Source organism: Trichosurus vulpecula, chromosome X (assembly GCF_011100635.1).
Source record: "Trichosurus vulpecula isolate mTriVul1 chromosome X, mTriVul1.pri, whole genome shotgun sequence".
Lineage (NCBI taxonomy): Eukaryota > Metazoa > Chordata > Mammalia > Diprotodontia > Phalangeridae > Trichosurus > Trichosurus vulpecula.
In genome coordinates, this window is record NC_050582.1 from 51,846,515 (window position 1) to 51,869,770 (window position 23,256).

The window sequence follows — 23,256 nt, forward strand, 5'->3', positions numbered from 1 at the left end:
TGCAGGGCAAAAAGCCCTAGCTCTGGAGTCAGGGGATATGGGTTCTAAACCTGCTTCAGCCCTAATGCTTAGACAGTCTTAGACAATGCTGCTCCCTCCCCGGGCCTCAGTTTCCTCCTCTGTAAAATGAAAATATTGGACATGATGGACCCCTAAGGGCTTCCAGCCCTAGATCTAGGATCCTGTGTGTGTGACCGTGGAGAAATCAACTCAGAGAAGGGATCTTAGGCTCAAGACATGTCAGACATAAAAGAGCCTAGCAGGCTTATCGTTCATCCTTTTCTTGTTTCAGATGTTAAAATTAAGACATAGAAAGGGGAAAGAACTCAAGACAATTGGGGTGCAAGAGCTGAAACCGACTTACAGGGGTAACTAGCCTGTTACGGGAATTTGGGGTGAGGGACTAAGGCCCAAACACAGGAAAGAACTGAGGATCACAGGTGCCCAGGTAAAAACAACCTTAGAGGCCAGATAGCCCAACCCTGCCTGTTACAGAAGAGGAAACTGAGGCAAAGAGAGGGAAAGTTGCTTAGTATCATAGGTTGCCAGCGCCAAAAGGGCCTTGAGAGACATGCTCATCTAGATCCTTCATGTTATAGAGAGTGAAACACACTAATAAATGAGGGGAAAGACTTAGGATCACTGGAAGGGACAGCTGGGTGGGACTTCATAGAGCAGTTAGTCCAACATTTTCATGTCGAAAAGGAAAACCCTGAAGAAGACAGGTCTTATTAATACATATTTGACAGCTAAAAAGGATAGTGAGAACCAGTTGGCCATAAGATCGAGGACTTGGGGACCTTAGAGGCTTAGGATGCTAAGATGTCTGAATCCCTTTTCTTCTTATTTCCTCCTGGCCCTCCTCCCCCTTTTACAGATGAGGAAACAAAAATGATAGGAAGGTTGAATGGCTTACCCAAGTCACCAGGCTAGGAAATGTCTGAAACAGAATTTCAACTCAGGTCTTCCCAATTCCAAGGCCAGAACCCCAACCACTTTGCTACCTGGTTGTCTATAAAAGCCCATGATACTGAGGGGAAAACTGAAACCCGGAGACTAATACTAGCTGACATGTCTAGATTGAGTAAAAGTTCAAAACATTTTACACACATTTCATCCCATTTGATCAAAGATGGAAGGGGCTTGGAATCATGGGATGTTAGACCAAGAAGGAGACTCAGTCTGCTCCAACCTGCACGTGTTAGAAAGAGCAAAGTTGAGGAAAATAGAGGGAAAAGAAGGCAAGAGAATGGGATTCCATCACAGAAGTCCTAGAACCCAACAGACCCTTTACCTCTCTCCCTCCCTCCTTCTCTCTCTCTGTCTCTCCCTCCCTCCTTCTCTCTCTGTCTCTCTCTCTCTCTTGCTCTCACTCTCTCTCTCTCTTACTCTCTCTCTCTCTCTCTCTCTCTCTCTCTCTCTCTCTCTGTCTTTCTGTCTCTCTTTCACGCACACACGCGCGCGCGCGCACACACACACACACACACATTCAGACATCTGTATCATTCCACCGCATCATAAAAAGAGTTTGGTAAGGTGTATGCATGTTTTCTCTACTGTGGAGAATAATTGATGTAGAATAGGGCCTTACGTTTAAATTTTGGATAGAATTCTCTTTTAAATCCATCTAGACCCAAGTATTTTTTCCTTTACTTCATTTCTGGTTCGCTCAGTTTTTTTTTTCTTTCTGAAATGATATTGTTTAGTTTTTTTTATTTCCTGTTTTGTTAATCTAAGCATTTGGGTTTTTTATAAATATTCATCTAGTTCTTTTCAATTTCAGGTTTATTGGCATATAATAAGGTACAAAAGTTTCTGATAATCTTCTTTATTTCCCCTCCATTTGTTACAAATTCCCCCTTTTTCTTTTTTATTTTGTTAATTTGTTTTTTTCTTTTTATCAAATTAGTTAATGGTTGACTGTTGGTCTATAAAAAAATAGCTCTTAGGTTTTTTAATCTTTTCAAATAATCCTTTTGTGTTCAATTTTGATTCTTTCTCCTTTGGTTTTTTGGGTTTTTTTTAATGTTTCCACTTTTGTGTTTGTTTGGGAACAATTTGTTGATCTTACAGGTTTTTTTTCCTTTAGTGTAAAGTAAAATAGTCAAACATCTTTATGTCACTAGGGGGAGTGTTTGAGGCCCAGACAGGGAGATGGGACTAGGATTGCAAGATGTAAGGGCAGGAAGAAGCTTTAGAGAACAGCTAGTCCAAGCCTCTCATGTTACAGGTTAAGTAACTGAGGAAAGCAGAGGGGAAGGAACTGGTAAACACAAGATAACACAGGTACAAGAAGCTTTACTGACTAACTAGTTGAGATAGTTCACATTACAGAGAGGAAAGCCAAAGCCTTGGCAAGGAAAAGGACTTAGGATCATGGGATATTAGAGCAAGGAGAGACTTTAGAAGCCACCTAGTCTAATTCCATTTTGTTACAAAGAGGGAAACTGAGCAAAAAATTAAGAAAATATTAAAAAGATAGCATCACAGAATTTCAGAATAGGAAAGGAACTTAGTAAACTAGTTAGTCCAGACCCCTCATGGTATTCAGAGCTAAGGCCAGGAGTACTAATTATGTAATTATCATTTATTTATTATTTGTTATTATTATTATTACATCACTGACAGATATCAATATAGGAATATTGAATGAAGTACTTGCAAGGACAAGAGTAGAATATTTCAAGAAATTACTCACTATGACCAAGTGGAATTTATACCATGAATATAGGCGTCATTGAATGTTAGGAAAACTACAAACACAATAAATCCTGTTCAATACTCAAATGATTTCATCAATTCAAGAGTTTCCCTCCAACAATGCAGATCAAAATGCATGAAGACAGATAAATCATGTTAATTTTAAAAATCAGTTACTATAAATCAATGAACACAGAAAGAGCCATTGCCAAAAATATAGTAGTCATTTATGTTAAAATAAACTAAGAGGCCTAGGAAGTCACTAGTCTCTAGGCACTCTCTCACCTCAAAAATACTACAATCCTGAATCCTATCCCTTCTCAGTATCCCAGTTGCCCCCTCTGCAACATAAGGGGACTGAATTAGTCTCGGAACCCTTCATGTTCTGATGGTCTATCATCATAAATTCTCATTAGCTCTGTGGGCTTCACTTCCATGCTTTGTAACAGAAGGGAGTTGAAATACTTCATTGTTAAGGTCTCTTTCAGGCTGGGCAATTGGCCATTCTAAATTTTTTGCATCTTTTAGTGCCTCATTTATCCCTTTGATAACATGGGGAGGGCACGGGGATTGGACTAGATCACTTCTTAACCTGGGGTTTGTGAATTTGTGTGTGTGTGTGTGTGTGTGTGTGTGTTTGTGTTCTGATGACTATTTCAACATGATTGGCTTCCTTTCTAATCTTATGTATTTTATTTAATGCATTTAAAAATATTATGCTGAGAAGGGGTCCACAGACCTCACCAGCCTGCCAGAGGGATCCTGGACACACCTAAAAAAGGGTTAAGAATTAGAAGGCCTTTCAGCCTCCTTCCTGGTTCAACACCTTGTAATCCTAAATCCCATTTACCCATGTTCTACCACGTTCTAATTTGTGATTGAGTCCTTTTCAGCCTTAAAATCTTATCATCCCAAATAGTTTCCCCTTCTTTGTGCCTCATTTTCTCCCCTGTGTAACATGAAGGGTTAGACTAACCTGTCTTTAAGGCCACTTCATCCTCTGCCATCTCATGATCTCAGGCACCTTTCCCTCTCTGTCCCTTGAACTTACTGGTCATCAATTTCCAAATCTGTAACATGAAGATTTTGGCTGAGGATCACAAGATACCAGAACTAACTAGCCACTTCCTCACCCTGGGCTTCATTCACCTACTGCATACGATTTGGATTTGATCTCTTAATCTGCTCTGCCATCCTTGGATCCAAAGTCTCTTCCTCCCCTGGATTTGTTTCCCCCATTGTAATATGAAGGGATTGAACTAGCTGATCTTTAAGGTCTCTCATAGCCTTTACCTGCCATGCCATGATCTTAAATCCCCTTTCCTCTCTGGGCCTCAGTTTCCCCCTCAGTAACATGAGCAGCTGGCTAGATTATCTCTAGTGTCACTTCCAGATGTGACATCCTCTAATATTATGTGTGTTTTCCTCTCTGGGTCTCAGCTTCCCCCTAAGTAACATGAGCAGCTGGTGGTAGATTATCTATAGTGTCACTTCCAGATGTGACATCCTCTAATATTATGTGTGTTTTCCTCTCTGGGTCTCAGCTTCCCCCTAAGTAACATGAGTAGCTGGTGGTAGATTATCTTTAGCGTCACTCTTAGCTGTGACATTCTGTAATCTTATGTCCCAGTTTCTTCCTCTGGAACATGAGGCAATTTGATCCCATGGTCTTTAAGACTCCGTCAGCTCTGATATTCTGTGATCCTAAGCCCCTGTTCTCTCTCTCTGGTTGTTTTTCCCTCTGTAACATGAGAGAGCTGTACTTGTTTATGTTTAAGGTTCCTGTAGGGCTGATAAATTGTAATCCTAAATGATCTCTCTTATCTGGTTCTCAGGAGAGATCTGGACTGACTGGTCTTACTAGGGCCGCTCCACATCTCACATATTGTGATCCTAGCATCAGAGTATGCAGGTCTGGAGCTGGAAAGTATCTCAGAGACCATCTAGTCCACACTCTCATCCTACAGATGAGAAAACTAAGACCCAGGGGGAGGAAAGGACTCATCCAAGGTCATACTGGTAGTAACAGAGTTGACGTTCAAACCCAGCTCCCCTATGTAAGAAAGAGGCATTGACAAAAATATAGGTTATTTAAGTTAAAATAAATGAAAAGGCCTAGGAAACCAGTGGTCTCTAGGCACCCTCTCACCAACTCCAAAGCCATCTAGTTAGTAGCTTTCTGTCACCAATGGGAACTGAGGCCCACAGAGTGGGAGGGACTTAGGGTCAAAGGATGTCAGAGATGGAAGGGGCCTTAGAGACCACTTTATCAAAAAACCTTCATGTTACAGATTTGGAAACTGATGACCAGCAAATGCAAGAGACTTGAGATCACAAGATATTAGGACTAGAAGAGATCTTAAAAATCATTTGGTCCACTGTATATACAAAAATATTTATAGCAGCTCTTCTTGTGGTGGCAAAGAATTAAAAATCAAGGGGATGCCCATTAATTGGAGAATGGCTAAACAAATTGTAGTAGATGAATGCAATGAAATACTATTGTGCTATAAGAAATGAGGAGCAGACAGACTTCATAATAACCTGGAAAGACTTACGTGATCTGATGCTGAGTGAGGGGAGCAGAACCAGGAGAACATTATATGCTATTACAGATATATTGGTATCTGTAAAAACTAACTTTGATAGACTTGGTTCTTCTTAGCTATATAGGGTTCTAAGACAGCTCCAAAAGACTCATGATGGAAAAAGCTATCCACATCCAGAGAAAGAATTACGGAGTCTGAATGCAGATTAAGGCAAAGTATTTGCTCTCTTTTTTTCTTCTTCTTTTTTGGTTTTCTTTCTTCTTTCTCATGGTTTATTCCAATTATATTCCATATAATTCTTATTTACAACTTGACCATTGTGTAAATAAGTTTAATGTGAAGGTATGTGTAGAACCTATATCTGATTGCATGCCGTCATGGGCGGGGGGGAGAAGAGGGAGGGGGAGAAAATTTGGAAATCAAAAACTTGTAGAACTGAGTGTTGTAAACTAAAAATAAATTTTTAAAAAATCATTTGGCCTGAGCCTTCTCTTTCAGAGAACAGGAGTGAGGTCCAGTGAGGGCAATAGTCTTAGGACCATAGGATTTCACAAATGGCAGAGACCACCTAGGCTAACCCTCTCATGTTTCCAAAGGGGAAACTGCACCCCCTAAAGTAAAAGGTATGTAGGGTCAAAAAAAGTCACAGCTGGAAGGATACCATCTTGTCCAATTCCCTTATATTAAAAGGTGGAAACTGAGGCCCAAAGAGGAAAGGATCAAAGGATCAAACTTAGGATCGAAGGATGTCAGTGCATGAAGGGTCTTAGAGGTCATCTAGTCCAAAGCTGTCATAGTATAGATGGGGAGACCAGTGCCTTATGAGGACAAGGGATTTATGATTACAAGATTTCAGCAGCAACAGGAACCTAAAAAGCTATTTAGTTCAACACCCTCATGGTATGAAGAATGAAACTGAGACCTAGAGAGGGGAAGGGACTTCAGATTATAGGTTGTCAAAGTTGAAAAAGATCTTATCCTATCCAAAGCTCTCATGTTAACACATTTGCAAATTAAAGCCTAGAGAGGGGAATGAACCTATAATCCCAGGATCTTAAGACTAGAAAGGGACCTTAGAATCCATCAACTCCATCCCTAACATGTTCCAGAGGGGAAAGACCGGGGCCCAGAGAAGGGAAAGAAATTAAAAACAAAAGACATTACAGCTGAAAGAGGCCTTAGGTACTATCTAGTAAAACCCTATTAGTTTAAAAAGAGGAAACTGAGGCCCAGAGCAGGGAAGAGACTTGGGATCAAAACATGTCAGAGAACAAAGGGACCATCCTGTCCCACCCCCATGACTTACAGTTGAGGAAACAAATCTATGGAAGAGAAAAACCTTCCAGTCTAATCCTACAAACATGTATACAGTGCCAGGCAACGGAGAGAACAAGACAAAAATGAAAGCATCCCTGTCCACAAAGAGCTTACATTCTCTTTGGTGGAAATAACATGTACACAGGTGACGATATACATAGTCATTTGAGAATGGAGAGAGTACTACCAACTACTCTCTCCAAAGTTAATATTGATCTTTGGATTGCCAAAGCCAACAGCCTTCTCTCAGTTCTCATTTTTCTTGACCAATCCAAAGCCTTTGATACTGTTGACTATCCTCTTCTCTTGGATACTCTCTTCCCTGTAGGTTTTCAGGACACTCCTTTCTCCTGATTCTCCTTCTGCCTGTCTTCCAACTTGCTTCTCAGTCTCCTTTGCTAGATTTCCATCCATATCCTTCTCCCTAGGTGTGAGTGTCCCCCAAGGCTATGTCCAGGACCCTCTTCTCTTTTCTCTCCATACTCTCTTCCTTGGTGATCTCATACTCATGATTAAACCCATGGGCTTAATTATGATCTCTATGCATATGACTTCCATATCTCTATCCAACCCCAGTCTCTCCCCTGAGCTCTAGTTTCAAGATGACTGTCCTGCAGATATCTCAAGCTCAATATATCCTAACCAAAACTGCATATCTTGACCTTTTCCAAACTTCCCACTGTCCTTCCAAGTCTTCCATGTCTACAAACTAGGTGTCATCCTTAACTCCTCATTCTCACTCACCCAACACAGACAATTAGTTGCTAAATCTTCCATTTTCTTTTTCCATAACATGTCTTACATCTGTCTCCTCACTACTAATACAGCCCCAACCTTGGCCTAAGTCCTCATCACCTCTCAGCTGGACCACTGCAATAGCCTCCTAATTGATCTCCCTTCCTCAAGTCTCTCCCCACTCCATTCTACACTCCAGCCACCTGAGTGAGTTTCCTGAAGCCCAGGTCTTACCACATCATCTCCTTACTCAGTAAGCCCCAGTGGCTCCCTATTATTTGCAGCCCTTTACAACCTAGCCCCAACCCACGCTTCTAGCCTTTTTGTGTATCACTCTTCTTCATACTCCATGGTATAGCCTAACTAGTCTTCTTACTGTCCCTTCCATGTATCATTACCCCTCTGCATCTATAGACTGCTCATCCCCCTTGCCTGGAATGCACTCTCTCCTCACCTCTACCCCTTGAAATCCCTGGTTTCCTTTCAAGCTCAGCTCTACTTCCATCTTCTACATTGTCTTTCCTGATCCCCAGCTGCTAATGCCTCAACTCCCATACATAGCATGTATTTATCTTCTAGGTACCTTTATACGTGCATTTTGTCCCTTCAGTAGAATGTAAGGTCCTCAAGGACTGAGGCTGTTTCACTTTTGTCTGTATATTCTCATGGCATGGCCCCTAGTAGGCAATCCATACATGCTTAATTGATCATTACCAACCTGGGAATCTAAAAAGGCTTCCTGTAGGAGATGCCACTTGAGTTGAACCTCAAAGTCAGCTAGGGAGTCCAGGAGGCCCCAGGGAGAAAGATGTGTGTTCTAGGCATGAGTGACTGCCCATTCAGAGACATAGAGCAAAAGATGGGATGGCTGAGTTCAGAAAACAGCAGATAAGCCATTTGGACTGAAACATGCAGCACATAAAGGGGAGTAGTGTGCAACAAGTTTGGAAGAGTCAGTTGAAACTCAACTGTGAGAGGCCTCCAGTGCCTAGCAGAGCTTCGCTTTCCTTCCCAACTCACTAACTGACTCTTTTCTCTTCTAAGGTCCCCGTTAGAGTTGTCATTGCATCTGTGAAGAGAGACCAAAGGCCACCACCTTGATACCACATAATGTGTGAAGAACTAACACAACAGATTATTAACTACAAGGTTCAGCTTCAGCAAGTTGACACAGCCTTATCTCAGAATCAAGAAAATGAAGACTTGCTCAAATTGAAAAAAGATCTACAACAAGCTATAGAGCTGACCAAACAGCTTCTTTCTTCCCACATCCAACCTTCATCCTCCCTGAGAGGCACTGATGGTGACAAACATGTCTGCGATCAACTCCATCCCTCCTGGAAAGTAGGGGATGACTGCCTGGCCATCTGGAGTAAAAATAGCCGGTATTACAAAGCCATGATCAAAGATATTGATGAAGAGAATGAGACCGCAACCATCTCGTTTGCTGGCTATGACGATGTGGCAGTCACATCTCTGCTGACCCTGAAGCCCATGGAGAAAGAAGAGAAGTTAGACGAGGCTGACAGGGAGGCCAAGGCAAAGAAGGAAAAGCTAGCCCTGCAGCGAGAATATAAGAGGAAGAAAGCCTGGAAAAAAGTTCAGCAAAACAAGGAAATAGATCAGCAAAGAGAGGCTCAGAAGGACAAATGGCAACAATTCCACAGAAAGAACAAAAAAGGCCAGATCAAGAAGAGCATCTTTGCTTCCCCTGAGACCCTAAATGGTAAGGTGGGGATCGGAACATGCGGCATTGCAGATAAACCCATGACACAGTTTCAAAATAACTCAAATTACAAAACCCGCCATATGATGCCTCAGTAACCAGAGATGCAAGTTTAGTTGTTCTGTGCAGGGGTCTGCGCTTCCTTTTCAAGTGTCATATTTTTCTAAAGGCAAATTATTTGTTAGCTACAAAGAAAGAGATATTTATCATTGTTATCTGACTTCAAACAATTGGACAAAACTTGAGGAAATTGCTTTTGATTACTGCTTGCTCCTTGGCTGATTTTCTTCATTTCTACCATCATTTGGTACAACCCAGAGTTTGTACCCTAATAGAACTTTGCTGGGCTGACACTACCTGAATATGGCACTTAGCTGAAGCCTTGACTTTACAGATGACAAACTTTTCTGCCTGAGAATTGCACTCTTTCAAAAGTTATAACTTCCAACTTGCAGATCCTGCTACCGTGCAGCATATTCAAACAGCCATTGGAGGTTCCTGGTAAATCACCACCCTGCTGAGCCAATGGATTCTTCCAACGTTCTCTAATTTCAACTTAGAATCTAGCTGTTCTCATCAAATGATGCTTAGACATAAGTTCAAAACCAAAGAAGCTTCTTCAGAAAGGAAGCGTCTCAACCCCTATAACTAGCATCTTGAGTCTCTCTAGCCCTCTCTGGAATTATTTCAGCCTTCTTGTACTTTTCATTGATATATTGTTTTCTAAGAAAAGCCATGTTAAAAACCAGCTAGCTTTCATAAGTTTTCTATGGGCTGTTGTTTCTCGGTTGACTTTTATTTCTACCACTGGAGCCATTTCAGGGTTGCATAATGTTTACATGAGAAAAACACAAACAAAAGCTAATGTAGAGCCTGATATACAATGAAGATATTATTTTTGTAAAAACTTAGGCTGAACTAATGAACAAAAATTTTTCCAAAATTTTTGCCATTAAAAGCAACTATGTTTCTTATGTATTCATCTGACCATAACTTTGTAGTATATCAGGTAATTGTATCTGGGTTTGTAATTTTTGTTATCTAGAGACAGATGTTGACATTCAACAATGTACGTGACCATTGCAACTATCAGAGTGGTACTCATTCAAAGCTAAATTCTTCAATGGATGGTTCAAAACAGCCTCTATAAATCAAAACTAACAAGTAAAAGAAATCCAGGAAAATTGCAAAAGACATTTATGAAATAATGCAAAGTTGGGAAAAAAAAGAAAAGGAGAATTCAAAGAATGGGATATACCCAATCTATAATTATGGAAGAAGAAAAGTAAATGAAAATAAAAATACGAAGAATCAGAATGAGGACTTAGAGGGAGTGACTGAAAAGTTGTTCCAACCCTCTATGCATTGAAATTAGTTGATTTAAATGAAGTTGCTAAACATATTTGGCTGGCAAAATTGACATTCAAATGAAGATGCTTTAATGAGATAGTTCATTTCAAAAACAGAGAAATGGTGCTTGCTAATGAAAGCTAACGATTTGTATGACAAGTGTATTAATTAGAGTTTTGTACGTTTGGCATTTATTAAAGTATTTTTACAATCTAAAAGGAAAAATGTCAAGATGAGGAGTTGGTGCTTTATTCTACATGCCATGGGGAGCCACTAAAGCAGAGTCATGATAGAGTCAGACTCAAACTTTAGGATAGTTCTATTTTGGCAACTACGTGGAGGGTAGATTGGGGAGAGGAGAGACTGGAAGCCAGGAGTTCCATCAGGAGGTTGTAACAAGAGCCTAGATGAGAAGTGATAAGGGTCTAACTTAGGTGGTGGCTTCATGTGAGTGGAGGGAAGAGAGTGAATAGGAGATATGTTAGTTTGAGTGAGGGAGAGGGGCTGTGGTGAGAAAGAGGGAAGGGTCAGAGATGACTCCAAGGTTGCAAACCTGAGTAACTAGAACTGTACAGTGATGTCCAGTTCATAATGAAAAAGAAAAAAAATTAAAATTTAAAACATTACAGTACCCATAACAGAAATAAGGAAGTTTGGAAGAGAAGTGTGGGTTGCTGGGCAAGAGAGAGAAAATGAGTTCTTTTGGACATGCTGAATTTGAGATGCCTAGAAGGCATTCAATCAAAAATTTCTAATAAGTGATTGGTAATTTGGGACTAGAGGCCAGGAAAAAGGCTACGACTGATGTATGTAGATATGGGTGTCATAAGTATAGCAGTGAAAATTAAACCCCTGGAAGACAATCTCACCAAGGGAAAAAGCAGAGGGAGAAAAGAGCCCAGGACAGAGCCTTGGGGACACCTCCAATTAGGGGGCAGGACATGGACAATGATGAGCCAGCAACTGGAAGCTAAGCAGGTAAATCAAGAAATAGCAGTTTCCCAAAAACTCAGGGAGGAGAGAAAACCTAGGAGCAGGGAGTGTTTGACAATACCAGAAGCTACACAGAGGTCAAGGTAGATAGGGATTGTGAAAAGTTCTTTGGATTTTAATAGCAGGGTTGAAATCCACCACTCTGGAAAGGATTGAGAAGTGAATAGCACCCCAGAGTGGAATCTAGCTATCAAGGGGAGGGACAGAACTTAGAACTCAAAATTTTAAATAAAAATGTTTAAAAAATTTTTTAAAGGCTTGAGCAGAGAAGAAGTCTGGAACAGCCAATGTAGAGAGTTTAGTAGAGTCAATTAGGGAATAATAAAAGGATTGCCATGCAGCAATGAGGGCCCAAATGAAATTAGATAACAAATTTGTAATGGACCCAATTAGTACAGTTGTGTGTGACTTCATCCAGAAGCAAGTATGTAAGAAAAAAGTAGATGTTCAGGCAAATCCAGGGTTGGAGTTTGGCAAGGCAGCACATGGGGGGGGGGAGTGGAGAAGAACTCAAGAGTAAAGGACTGAATAGTGTAGAAAATTTTACTATAAGATCAAGATCATGAAGAAAGTAAAGGAAGTCCAGAGCTGAGGTAAAGGACTGGGAGAGGAAAGGACGGTAGGGGTAAAGCGACTGAAGCCCACAATTTGAAGAAATAGTAGATTTAGGAACAATGAGGCACAAGTTAAAAATGCAGACACAAGAGATTTTAGTCAGAAAAATTTCAAAGTTCTGGATCGTAAAGGTAAAGCAATTATGGATGATGATGAGATCAAAGGTATGATGGTCCCTGTATGTGGCTGAAGTGGAGTGAAGGTCATAGAGATTGAGATTAATGATATTACAGGAGATAAAAACATGTGTACTGAAGTCCCAAGTGTAAAAGCTGGAGTTGAGAGGAATGGCATTTTATTATGGATAGGCTAAGAATGCCAAAGGGCATAAGGGAACAGAAGGGTAGGGCCAGCTCCGGACTCTAGATCATAGGGATGAAGTAGATAGGTCCCAGGGAGTGGTAGTAAGGGAAGGAGGTTTTCACCTAGGCAGCTAACCACTCAGAATCACAGGTTTAGGAAGAGGTAGGAATTTGCTAACCATTGTATGGGACCATAGTTCCATTTAACAGGAGTTCCCCTCACTGAGGATCCTCTGATGTCTAAAGGTGGATTCAATTAGTTCATTCTCACACATTAGAGAGGAAGGGAGATGGGGTCCAGTGTCATGAGTCCAATTGCAAGAGGTCTATTATCTACGACTCTGGTTCTAAAAGGGTCATGGAGGTGAGCAGAATCAGGCTTGAGTCACGGGCAAGGGTCATAGAAGTAAAAAAAAAACAAAACTCTGGTCTTCTTATGAGTCATGGCAGTAAGAAGCTTAGTGTCTAAGGCTCTTCCCAGTTGGATAGCAGAGAGAGACCAGGCATTGCTGGTTGTGGGGATGGCATGTGTTGCTTCCCAGCTCTGCTTCCACTACAATCCAGTCCTGAAACAGTGATGCCAGCTGCCAGCCAAGGTTGCAGGCAATATTGCTTCTGGGGCAGATTCCGGAGTCCTGGGGGATGGCCAACCAGTGGGAAGTAAGGAGGAGTGGATAAGAGTCAGGATAATGGATCTTTCACCCCCAGCTACCGTTGCCTTCCTCTTTAAACTCCAAAGTCCCAGATGCTCTGTTATTTTTCCTAATCCTTACTCAACCCCAGAAAGCCAAGGAGGCTAAAGTTCCAATTTGGTAGACAATCAGTCGAAAGAGTTTCTTTACAGTTTTATTTGACTGCTAAAATATATGTGGCCACAGTGGACTCTGTGTAATAGAAAATTTCAGTTCAAATGAAGGAAATTTTGAAGCCATAGGCTGGGGCCAGAACCATCTAATGACTTTTCTATCACTCCTTTTTCACAGCCCTAGATCAGTGCTGAATCAGTGCTAGCGCCAGCTGCCACAAGAAGACATGAAAGCTCTGAGCAGTAGGGTAGTGATGGATGGACAAGAGTCTGGAGGCTTGTCACCCCAATAGAGGGATGGAGATGCTGAAGCCTCCAGGTGGGGAGGCCTTGACAGGTATCCTGTTGAGGCACAAACATTTGGTTGGAAGCTCCCCTTGGCAGCTAAATGACACAATGTTCTAGTTCTGGGTCACTGGGTAATGACAAGACTACTCCTCTGTCGGTTGCAGAAAGTAGGACGTGGGCCAGGTAAAGGTTGCTATTGCTACTACAGAACCCCAGGTGTTCTCTAGGACAGCTACCAATTATACACCCAGCCCCAACTGTGGTCACAACTGAAAAGCATGTGAAACTGGACCCCTTATACTTGATTTTTTTCTTTCTCTATTCATTATTTTCTTTATAAGGAATTGACTCCAAGTAGTTCTCTACATTTTAGGAGACAGGAGTTGGGCCTATGACTTTTTGAAAAAGGGAACTCCTGAAAGAGAAAACTCCCTCCACCAATGTAGGCTGGTGCCTCATCTGTAACATACAGCCCTAGAGAGTTACTTAGATTGCTGACTTGCCTGGGGTCACACTGCTAGTCTCTCTCAGAAGCAGGACTTGAAACCAGATCTTTTTGGCTCTCAGATCAGTTCTGACACATCATGGTTACCTCTACATTTATGCTCTTTATTTTACGAAGATTAAATGGTGTTAATAAACTGAAATTAAGTATTAAAAAAAGTATATGAAACTTTCTGCTGCTTAGTGGATAGATGCCAATGTAGCAGCAAATTCAATAGACTATGAGCTCTTTGAGGGCAGGGCCTGTCTTTGGCCTTTCTTTGTACCCCAGCACTTAGCACAGTGGATGCTTAATAAATGCTTGTCAATTGACTCACAGAGTTGCCGTTGCCTTACACCCTTGAAAAATGACTAAAATTTCAGTGTCAAAGTCAAAAAAGACATTTTTATGAGCTAACCTAACAATCCTTCAGGATTGGGTTATACAAGAGGAACACAGTGTTGGCCATGCCTGATGCAAATCAAAAATCCAAGAAGAAATTAACCTCTGTTTATATTTTATCTTTGACATTTGCTTACCTGGGAAAATCAACAAAGAGGTTTTAATAAAATCTGAGAGTACAAATTCCCAGAATATGACCTTTCGATTATGTTCCTTTCCAAAGAAGACTTGAATTATGCAATGTGAAGTCCCTAATTATCCGCCCTTCCAAACCATGCTACAGGAACATGGTGGTAGCCAAATGGTGGCATTCTAAATCAACCACAGGCCATGGATAAGAAGAATGAAGAAACAAGATGCACGTGGCCTCCCAGAGATGGATGAGCCCTCTGGGATGATCTGGCTAGTTGGTGGTACTTCAGAATTGACATATACTGCACTATCACTAGTTACTAGGTGCATTTCAGCTCCCAGTTGCCCTGAATTCACTGACAGTTGCTCAGAGGCAAACTTGCCACCCAGTTGCCAACTGCTCTGGGCACTGTGGCACTGTATATGCACTGTCAGAGGATCTGGATGGGAGGGCCAGATCTTCCACTTACTATGTATGTGACATTCAGCAACTTAACTTGACTCTACCTCTCTGGGCCTCAGTTTCCTTATCTGTGATAGAAGGGATATAGACTAGATGACCTCCTTAAATCTGTGAACCTCAGCTCCCTTTGAAAGCTGCTAGGCACATCAGCAAAAACATCAGAACCATCAGCTATACGCCACCTGTCCAAAAGACACAAGAATCAGATGCACTGATCAAATATTCACATCTAAGCCCTTTGAAAATGTTAGCTACATTTATCTCTACTTCCTCTCTTCCCACTCAGCCTTAGGCAATGGATAGAGCACTGGGCTTGGAATCAGGAAGAGGTGACTTTGAATACCGTCTCAGACACTATCTGCATGACCCTGTGAATGATAAATCATTATAGAAGATCTTCCATATTATAGTGTAAGCCTGACTTTTCTTCCTCCCCCCCCCCCCATTCCCCAGCTCCTGCAAGATCTTTAAACTCTCCAGCTTGGAATAAAGAATCAGACCTTCCTTTCCGGCTAGGAGACTGAGAAGCCCCGCTCTGAGAATGCACCTCTCAGACATTCCTCTCTGACTGATAGGCCCAAAGAAAAGATCAAATACACTCTTGAACAAAGGACAAGAAATATTTCTGAAGCTGCTTTTTGAGGACCTAGCCAGTTCTCAAAAAGCAAAATGACTGACAGGATCTTCCCCTCCCAAGGGGACCCTCTCTGGCAGAGAATATCTGGGACAGTTAGCAGTGAGTCTCCCCTCTCTGGCGGGAAAAACTTTTTTTGTTCAGCTCCTTATAAAAGTCACCATGTGGGACAGACTCATTGGGATCTCACCCACGGGGAGGATGCTTCGCCTGGGACCACCCTCCTTTCCAGGGCCTTGATCGAGCTGTGTAAACCGGGATCTCCTCAGCTTTGAGAGGATCAAGTGCTGGAGTTCCCCCAGGGGGTGACCAGGGGTGATGAATCTATGTCGTCTGTGTCTTTGTCTTTGTCTTTGTTGTGTTAACTGTGTTTGTTAGAGTATTTCCCCTGTCTTTCAATAAAAACTATGTTCTGTGGGGAGTGTGCCTTATTGCCAGCGCCAATCCGAATCCGAACCTAACTTAGCTTAATCGAACACCCTGGGCAAGTCACATAACAATAATAATAAAAACAACAACATATATATAGTGCTTACCATGTGCCTGGCACTATGCTAAGTGCTTTACAATTATTATCTCATTTGATCCTCATAACAACCCTGAGAGGTGGGTGCTATCATTATTCCCATTTTTACAGATAGAGAAACTGAGGCAAAAAGAGATTAAGTGACTTGTTCAGGGTCACAGAGCTAAGTGTCTGAGGCTGGATTTGGACTTAGGTCTTCCTGACTCCAGGCCAGGAGCCTTATCCACTGAGCCACCTCTCTCAGCCCTGATATCTTCATCTGTAAAATGGGGATAACGATAATCTGTACCTTACAGTGTTGGTGTGAGGGCCAAATGACATAATATAAGTAAATGCCTTGTGAATATTAAAGAGTAATAGATAGCTATTCTAAATGCTTTACAAGCTGGCTTTTGCTCGTGTCACGCACCTGAAACTGCTCTCTCCAAATATCTCAAGAGCTTCCCTGGCTCCCAAAGCCATCTCATTAAGGAGAATGTTCTCTTGGTGCCACTGCTGGGTGGGTGTAGGGATGCAGTATCTTCAAATACTGTAGCTGCCAAAGAATCAGAGGCAGGAGACCCAAGAGGCAATGAAGGCAGGCAACTGTAGCAGGGCTCTAATTCTAAAGGAAATAAAGGAGGCCAACAAGGAAACATCCAACTGGAAAAAGAGGTGCGCCCCCCCAGATCTTTGCAGAGGCAGAGGTCTGTGCATGTGCAGCACTGCACAGAATGTCAGATTTGGTTCATGTGTTGCTTATATCATTGGCGTGGTTGTTGTTTTACTTTTTTATGTTTATGTTTATAAGGAATGGCTCTCTTGGAGGGAAACATTGGGAAATGTAGGTGATATAAAAATAAAAGAAATCTATTTCTAGACTTACATTCCAAAGAGATAAAGGATTTGTATGCATTAAGTGGAGGGTGTCCCAAAAATCTTAGTGCAGTTTGAAGCTTTAAAAGAAAACTTAAAGCTGCACTAAATCTTTTGGGGCACCCTGTGTTTACAGCAGCTCTTTTTATTGTAGCAAAGAAGTGGAAACCAAGGGGATACCCATCAAGTGGGGAATGGTGGACCAAATCGTGGCATGTGAAAAGGGACGAAATAGTGTTGGGTCTTAAGAAATGATGAAGAGGATAGTTTCAGAGATACCTGGGAAGACTCGTATGAACCAGTGAAGAGTCATAAGATCACAGGATCCTAGATCTAGAGCTACAAGACACTGAAGGAGGGCCACCTAAGGGGCCACTCTCCTCATTCTACAGAGAAGGAAACTGAAGCACCAGGAAGGGAAGTGATTTGCCCAAGGTTACACCTAGGAGCCTAGAACCAAGCTGGCAGGACCCTCAGAGGCCACCTACTCCTACTCCCTCATTTTGCAGGGGGGAAACTGAAGCCCAGGGAGGGGAAGGGAATTGCATAGGGTCACACAGCTAATCATTGTCTAAGATAGAACTGGAATTCAGGGCTTCTTGGCTCTAAGACTGGTGTGCTACCCACTATACCATATTATAAAGGGAGCACAGACATGAAAACAATTTAAACTACAACATTGTAAAGAAAAAGTCTTGGAAAAACTTAACGAAATCCAATCAATACAATGAGCAAAGACATTTCCAGAGGCCCAATGATGAAGCGTGCTGCCCACCCCCTGACAGAGGAGATAGACTAGAGGTGCGAAATGAAACACACGTTTTCGGACACAGCACATATATGGACAGGTTTTCGTTGACTATGCTTATTGGTAATGAGTAGAATTTGGTTGGGGGGAAAAGGTTGTTGTTACATTTTTAAGCAGAGGGAAATCAGTGAGGAGAGAGGGGCTGACTGATAGTGATGCACAAAAAAAAGTTATAAGATCATCAAGTATTAAAAATGCACAGAGAAGAGAATGATGTTGAGAGAGAAATGCAGCCAATCAGGAAGGCTTTACAACCAGCATACTGAATTTATTATCAATGTTTGGTTTTTTAAAAAAGAACAAGCTGTATGTAATGGAGATTCACAGTTCTGTGCACAACCTCCTTTTTTCATTCTTCTTTGTATAGCGAAATGTTTATTTTATTTGGTGTATAACCAAATAATCAAAAATAAAAATAGCCCCCCAAATGAGAAAAAATCAAAACCAAATAACCAAATAAAATGTAAACAAATAAAAATAACCCCAAAAATAAAAACCAAGTAAATAATAATGATAACCAAAAATGGCCCAAAAAGAAAAGAAAAAAAATTTTTAAAGATGAGAATAAATTCATTTTATAAAAAAGGAAATGAAAATGAGCCAATCATGTCAAGAGCTGGAGAGCTAACAGATGAACAGCCCCAGTGAAATACTAGTACCCACAAAACATCAAAACACCTAAAGGAAGGCCTCAGTATGTTGCCTATATCTTTAGTGGAGGATCTGTAGAGGAAGACTGTTGACAAGAAGTGCACAGGATATGAAAGAATGGATGAGCCCTGCACTAAAGGAGTGCCCACATTACCAAGATCAAGGATTACCGAAATATTAAAAAATACGAGCAGGGCTCACTCACTTCTAAGCATGCAGTCCACTAGAAACCCCAGCTTTTTTTCCAATAGTTGTACAGCCACATTTCCCCTCCCCCATCCTGTGCTTATGAAGCTGATTTTTTTTCAATTTGATATTTATCCCTGTTACATTTCATCTTTATATAAGCTTGGCCATGTAGCCTGCTGCTATATCTCGAGGGACAGCCTGAAGCTATCCCTCTTACTTTCTATGGTTTCAGTACTGATAAATGACTGCCATTGATAAAAATACACAAGACCAAGGATAGAGTCCTAGGGCACTCTGTTAGAAACTTCCCTCCAGTTGACAACAGTTCATTAATATCTACTATATGGTGCCAACCAGTTCTAGTTCAGCCAGTTCAGAATCCACCTAGTAAGTACTATCATGACCCACTTTCCTCCCTTTTGTCTACAAGGACAGCACAGGAGACTCTGTCAAACTCATTGCCAGAATCTAGGCAAATTATATCCTCTGCATTCCCCTGAGCTATCAATCTAGTGACCCTGTCATAAAAGGACACAAGGTCAGTCTGACAAGATGTGTTCTTGAGGAAGCCACAAAGCATGTTGTAATCACTCTGACCTCTCCAAAAGCTCAAAAGCCATTGATGTAATAGTGTGTTCCAGAGAGCAATAACAAAACAATCGAAATTGAATGCTGGGAAATTATCATGATCAAGTGTGGCCCCAAAAGACTAGGCCCCTTGAAGACGTAGAGACACGACAGATAAAAATGACACACCTTTCTATTGTGTTGGCAACTCTTGATGAACTGTTTTCTCCCATCTCTTTTGTTCTTTGTTATAAGGGATGGCTGGGGGTGAGGGGTGCATTGGGAAATGGAGGTGATATAAATATGTCCTCCTCCTCAAGGAGTTTGTTACAAGGGCAGCTACTTGGTCTCTCACCGTCTTTTCATTTACCTTTGGTTTCATTTCCGTGTTGGCCATTTCTGTTCTATCCTTCCCACTCTGAAGATTATTCTCCTTGACAAAGAAAACAAAAGCAAAATGAAAATCAAGTACTTTAGCTTTCTCACCATTCCTTATTTACCAACCTTCCCACTCCAAGAAGTAGGCCAGTCTCTCCTTTGGTCTACCTCTTGCCCCCAACCTAGTTTTAAAAAAAACACACAACTTTTTGCTGCCCTTAGCATTAGTCACAGTTCACTGTGACCTTTAGCCAGTGGCATGCTGATAAAAGTTTAACAACTAGTTCTCCAGGAAAAAAAACAAACAAAATAAAACATGTGGACAGAACACTGAAGTTTAACCTGTATTATTAACATTTTCCATCATTTTCTTAGGTCTAGATAATCAAAAAGACAATAAATCAAGTGCTGATTTGTAGGGTTTTCAATTTCCAAGGGCATAAATGCTCACACTGAAAATTTAACAATCAGCCCCCTATTCACTGGCTCCAGCACCCCTCTGCCTTTAGCACTCTTGACACTAACGGCCATGCTTCTGTTTTATATTCATACTGTGTGGGATGGATTTTACGGATCCAAGAATTAAAAACAGAGGCATCTCAAGGTGAAAGTAGAAAGGAAAATTTATTACTATACCGCGGGAAAGGGCCACCCAGATACCGAAAGGACTGGGGGTCCTCTCAGTGTCAGAGCGCACTGGACAAAGAAAATTGGGATGTTTATATAGGTCCCTAACCGCAATTCCCCCTCCCAACCTCCTTCCTCTCAGCTTGCAGACGTAGGCTTTGAGGGTACAATCTGGACGCAACAAATCTATCCCAGGGGCAATGGCAAGGAACAAACAGTATGGTTATTTTTGACAAGCAGGTGACGAACATGAACTTCCCACCATTCTTATTTCATTCTACTATCAACCTCAAGGTAGTAAATCTGTCTTAATGACAATGACAATGACGATTGAACAAACAGTTCGGTTATCGGTGACAGGCAGGAATTAGTTGTTAGTTACCTCATCTTCACATCTGCGGCTACGACGGATATCCCCAGCACCCTTACACCTTGTCTCCCATCATTCATACCTAACTGGTCTTGCACATCTACATTGCACCTGGCTTTCCGGCTTTTCATCCATTTTTCTGCTGAGCTGAGGGTCCCTTATCCTGGGGTCAGTACACAGGGGGTGAGCATCCTGTGTCCTATCCTTACTTTCAGAGGATTTTATGGTTGCTGACTTATTCACCTCAACCCTTCTTTCTTTCAGGCCTCTCGCCATTAGGTAAATACACAGGATGCAAGCATCCTGTGTCCTGTTCTTAACCTCGGGGGCCTTACGGTCACTAGCTAAGCTTGTGGAGGGGAAAACATCTAAGTAGAGAAATGGCTTTACAGAAAGGAAAATATCTAAGTAGAGAAATGGGACTCACTATCCTACTTATTTCTATTTATCTAATTTGTTCCCTTATGAGAGGTCTTCACTCGTCCCACACAATACCCACTTGCCTTAGGTTCTTTCCTCTATTTAAAAATCTGGATTCATTATTTAATTCCCCATATAGCCACACCAGTTTGAGTAGCCCAGTGCTAAGGAGAATTTCAGTTAGAGTGGGTAAGTGGACAAGAGGAAAGATTCCCTGAAGCTTTTAGTGATATGGCTGTGGTGGCCCAGGGTTTTCTGTTCTTGTCATCTCTGATTAAATTGAGTGTGGCCCTGGTTACTGTATAGACTCAAGGAAGGAAATCCAAGAAACCAAGGGAGAAACCATGGTGGAGAGTACCTAGGTGAGGAGCCACAGAGGGTGAAATGGGGCTGATATAGTCATCAAGCCAACCACCTAGACAGGAGAAGAAACTAGATAAGGAATTTGGGAAACAAATTGCAAAACTATAGTCATGGGTGACTTCAACCATTTGGACAACAGCTACACTTGTCTCTCTGTCAAAAGCAGAGGAGCTCAGAAATATGTAATTTCAAAGGATGGTTCAAAAGATATGAACAAATAGTCTTCAAAAGAACTTCAAACCATAAATATCTACACATAAACATGCTCCAAAGCATTAATAATAAGAAAAGTGAAAAATAAAACAACTCTGAGGTTTCATATCACACCCTGCAAACTGGCCAAGATGATAAGAGATGGAAATATGTTATGTTGGAGGAGTAGTAGGAAGATGAGCACACTAATATACCACTGGAAGAGATGGAGGTGTCCAACTGTCTGGATAACAATTCTGAATTATGCAACAAAAGTGACTACACTACTGATACCCTTTGAGCCAGGGAACTCACTACTAGGTATATATTTGAGGTTTAAAATGTATATACATATATATGCATAAATGTATGTGTATATATTTATAGGAAAACTTTTTGTGGTAACAAAGAACTAGACACAAAATGAGTGCACATAGATTGGGGAATGGCTGAACAAATTATGGTATACAAATGTAATGCACAATAAGAAAAAACAGATATCCCACCTCTCACATGCTAACTCAGTGATGCTGGGCAAGTAAGTCATTTCATTTCTCAATGCCCCAAACAACTCTCTAGGATTACAAATTTCAGAGAAGGTGCTGATCTGCAGTGGTGGAGGGATGATAATAATAGTAGCTGGCATTTATATAGCTTTAAGGTTTGCCAAGAGCTTAGCATATGTTATCCCAATTGATCCTCACGAGCACCCTATGAGGCAGGTGCTCTTATTACCATTTGACTAATGAAGACCCTATTGGGGTTTTCCTGGCAAAGATACTGTAGTGGTTGCCATTTACTTCTCCGGTTCATTTTACAGATTAGGAAAGTGAGGCAAACAGGGTTAAGAGACCTGCCCAGGATCACAGGGTTTGTGCCCAAGGTAAATGTTTGAGGCCAGATTTGAACTCAGGAAGATGAGTGCCTGACACAACACTCTATCCACTCTGCCACCTTAGCTGCCCTGATGGGAAAGTAAGAAAGAAAGAAAGAGAGAGACAGAGAGAGAGAGGGAGGGGGGGAGGAGAGAGGGAAGGAGGAAGGAAGGAAGGGAGGAAGGAAGGAAGGGAGGAAGGAAGGAAGGGAGGAAGGAAGGAAGGAAGGAAGGAAGGAAGGAAGGAAAGAAGAACGGAAGGAGGGAGGGAGGAAGAAGGGAAGGAGAGAGGAAGGAAGGAAGGAAGGAAGGAAGGAAGGAAGGAAGGAAGGAAGGAAGGAAGGAAGGAAGGAAGGAAGGAAGGAAGGAAGGAAGGGATGAATTCAGAGAATCAGTAATCAATAAAACTTATTATTATTCATTCTCATCCCTTCAGATAGAAAGTGTCCAAGGCCAAATTTCTACCCTGCTCTTGTTTTACTTTTAATATTTTGTGGGCTATTGCACAGGTGGCTGAAATGATTGCTTTTTATAAATGAGGTAAGAGTATTGGGATATGAGCTCGTCTTCTGCGGATTTGCTGAAAGCATCTTTGGGACACCCAGCCGCCAGTTGCAGCCAGGAGGACAGAGATGCCTGGGGCTTCTTCCTGCTCCCACATGGTTTTAATTTCTTCTACAAGGGGAATGAAGGAGTAAAGGTAGGAAAAGGCTTTGTTTAATTGTCTACTGTGTATAAAGCCCCTGCTAAGCGCTGTGAGGGAGCACCAACAAAAAGACAAGCTAGTCTGCACTCTACAAAACCTCCCATTCTGACATGTCTCTATATTTTAAAAATGCTTCATTCCATGTAGTTTGAAGATGGTAAGTGTTGGGTATGGAAACATCTATTAAAACTATTGCTCTTAAATGTTTATGTATCAATGTTGTACCTGAGTAGTT

At 41.5% G+C, this 23,256-nt stretch overlaps 1 protein-coding gene across 1 annotated transcript; it reads left to right on the forward strand.

Annotated features, from left to right (window-relative positions):
- Positions 1-8,411: 8,411 nt before the first annotated feature.
- On the forward strand, positions 8,412-9,125 carry LOC118832559 (survival of motor neuron-related-splicing factor 30-like). The gene has a single exon (XM_036739849.1). It carries the CDS (start codon positions 8,412-8,414, stop codon positions 9,123-9,125), a length of 714 nt encoding a protein of 237 aa, XP_036595744.1.
- The last annotated feature ends 14,131 nt before the right edge of the window (positions 9,126-23,256 follow it).

Excerpts from the sequence above, each read along its gene's own strand:
- LOC118832559 (XM_036739849.1), top strand. The coding sequence starts at position 8,412 with ATGTGTGAAGAACTAACACAACAGATTATTAACTACAAGGTTCAGCTT.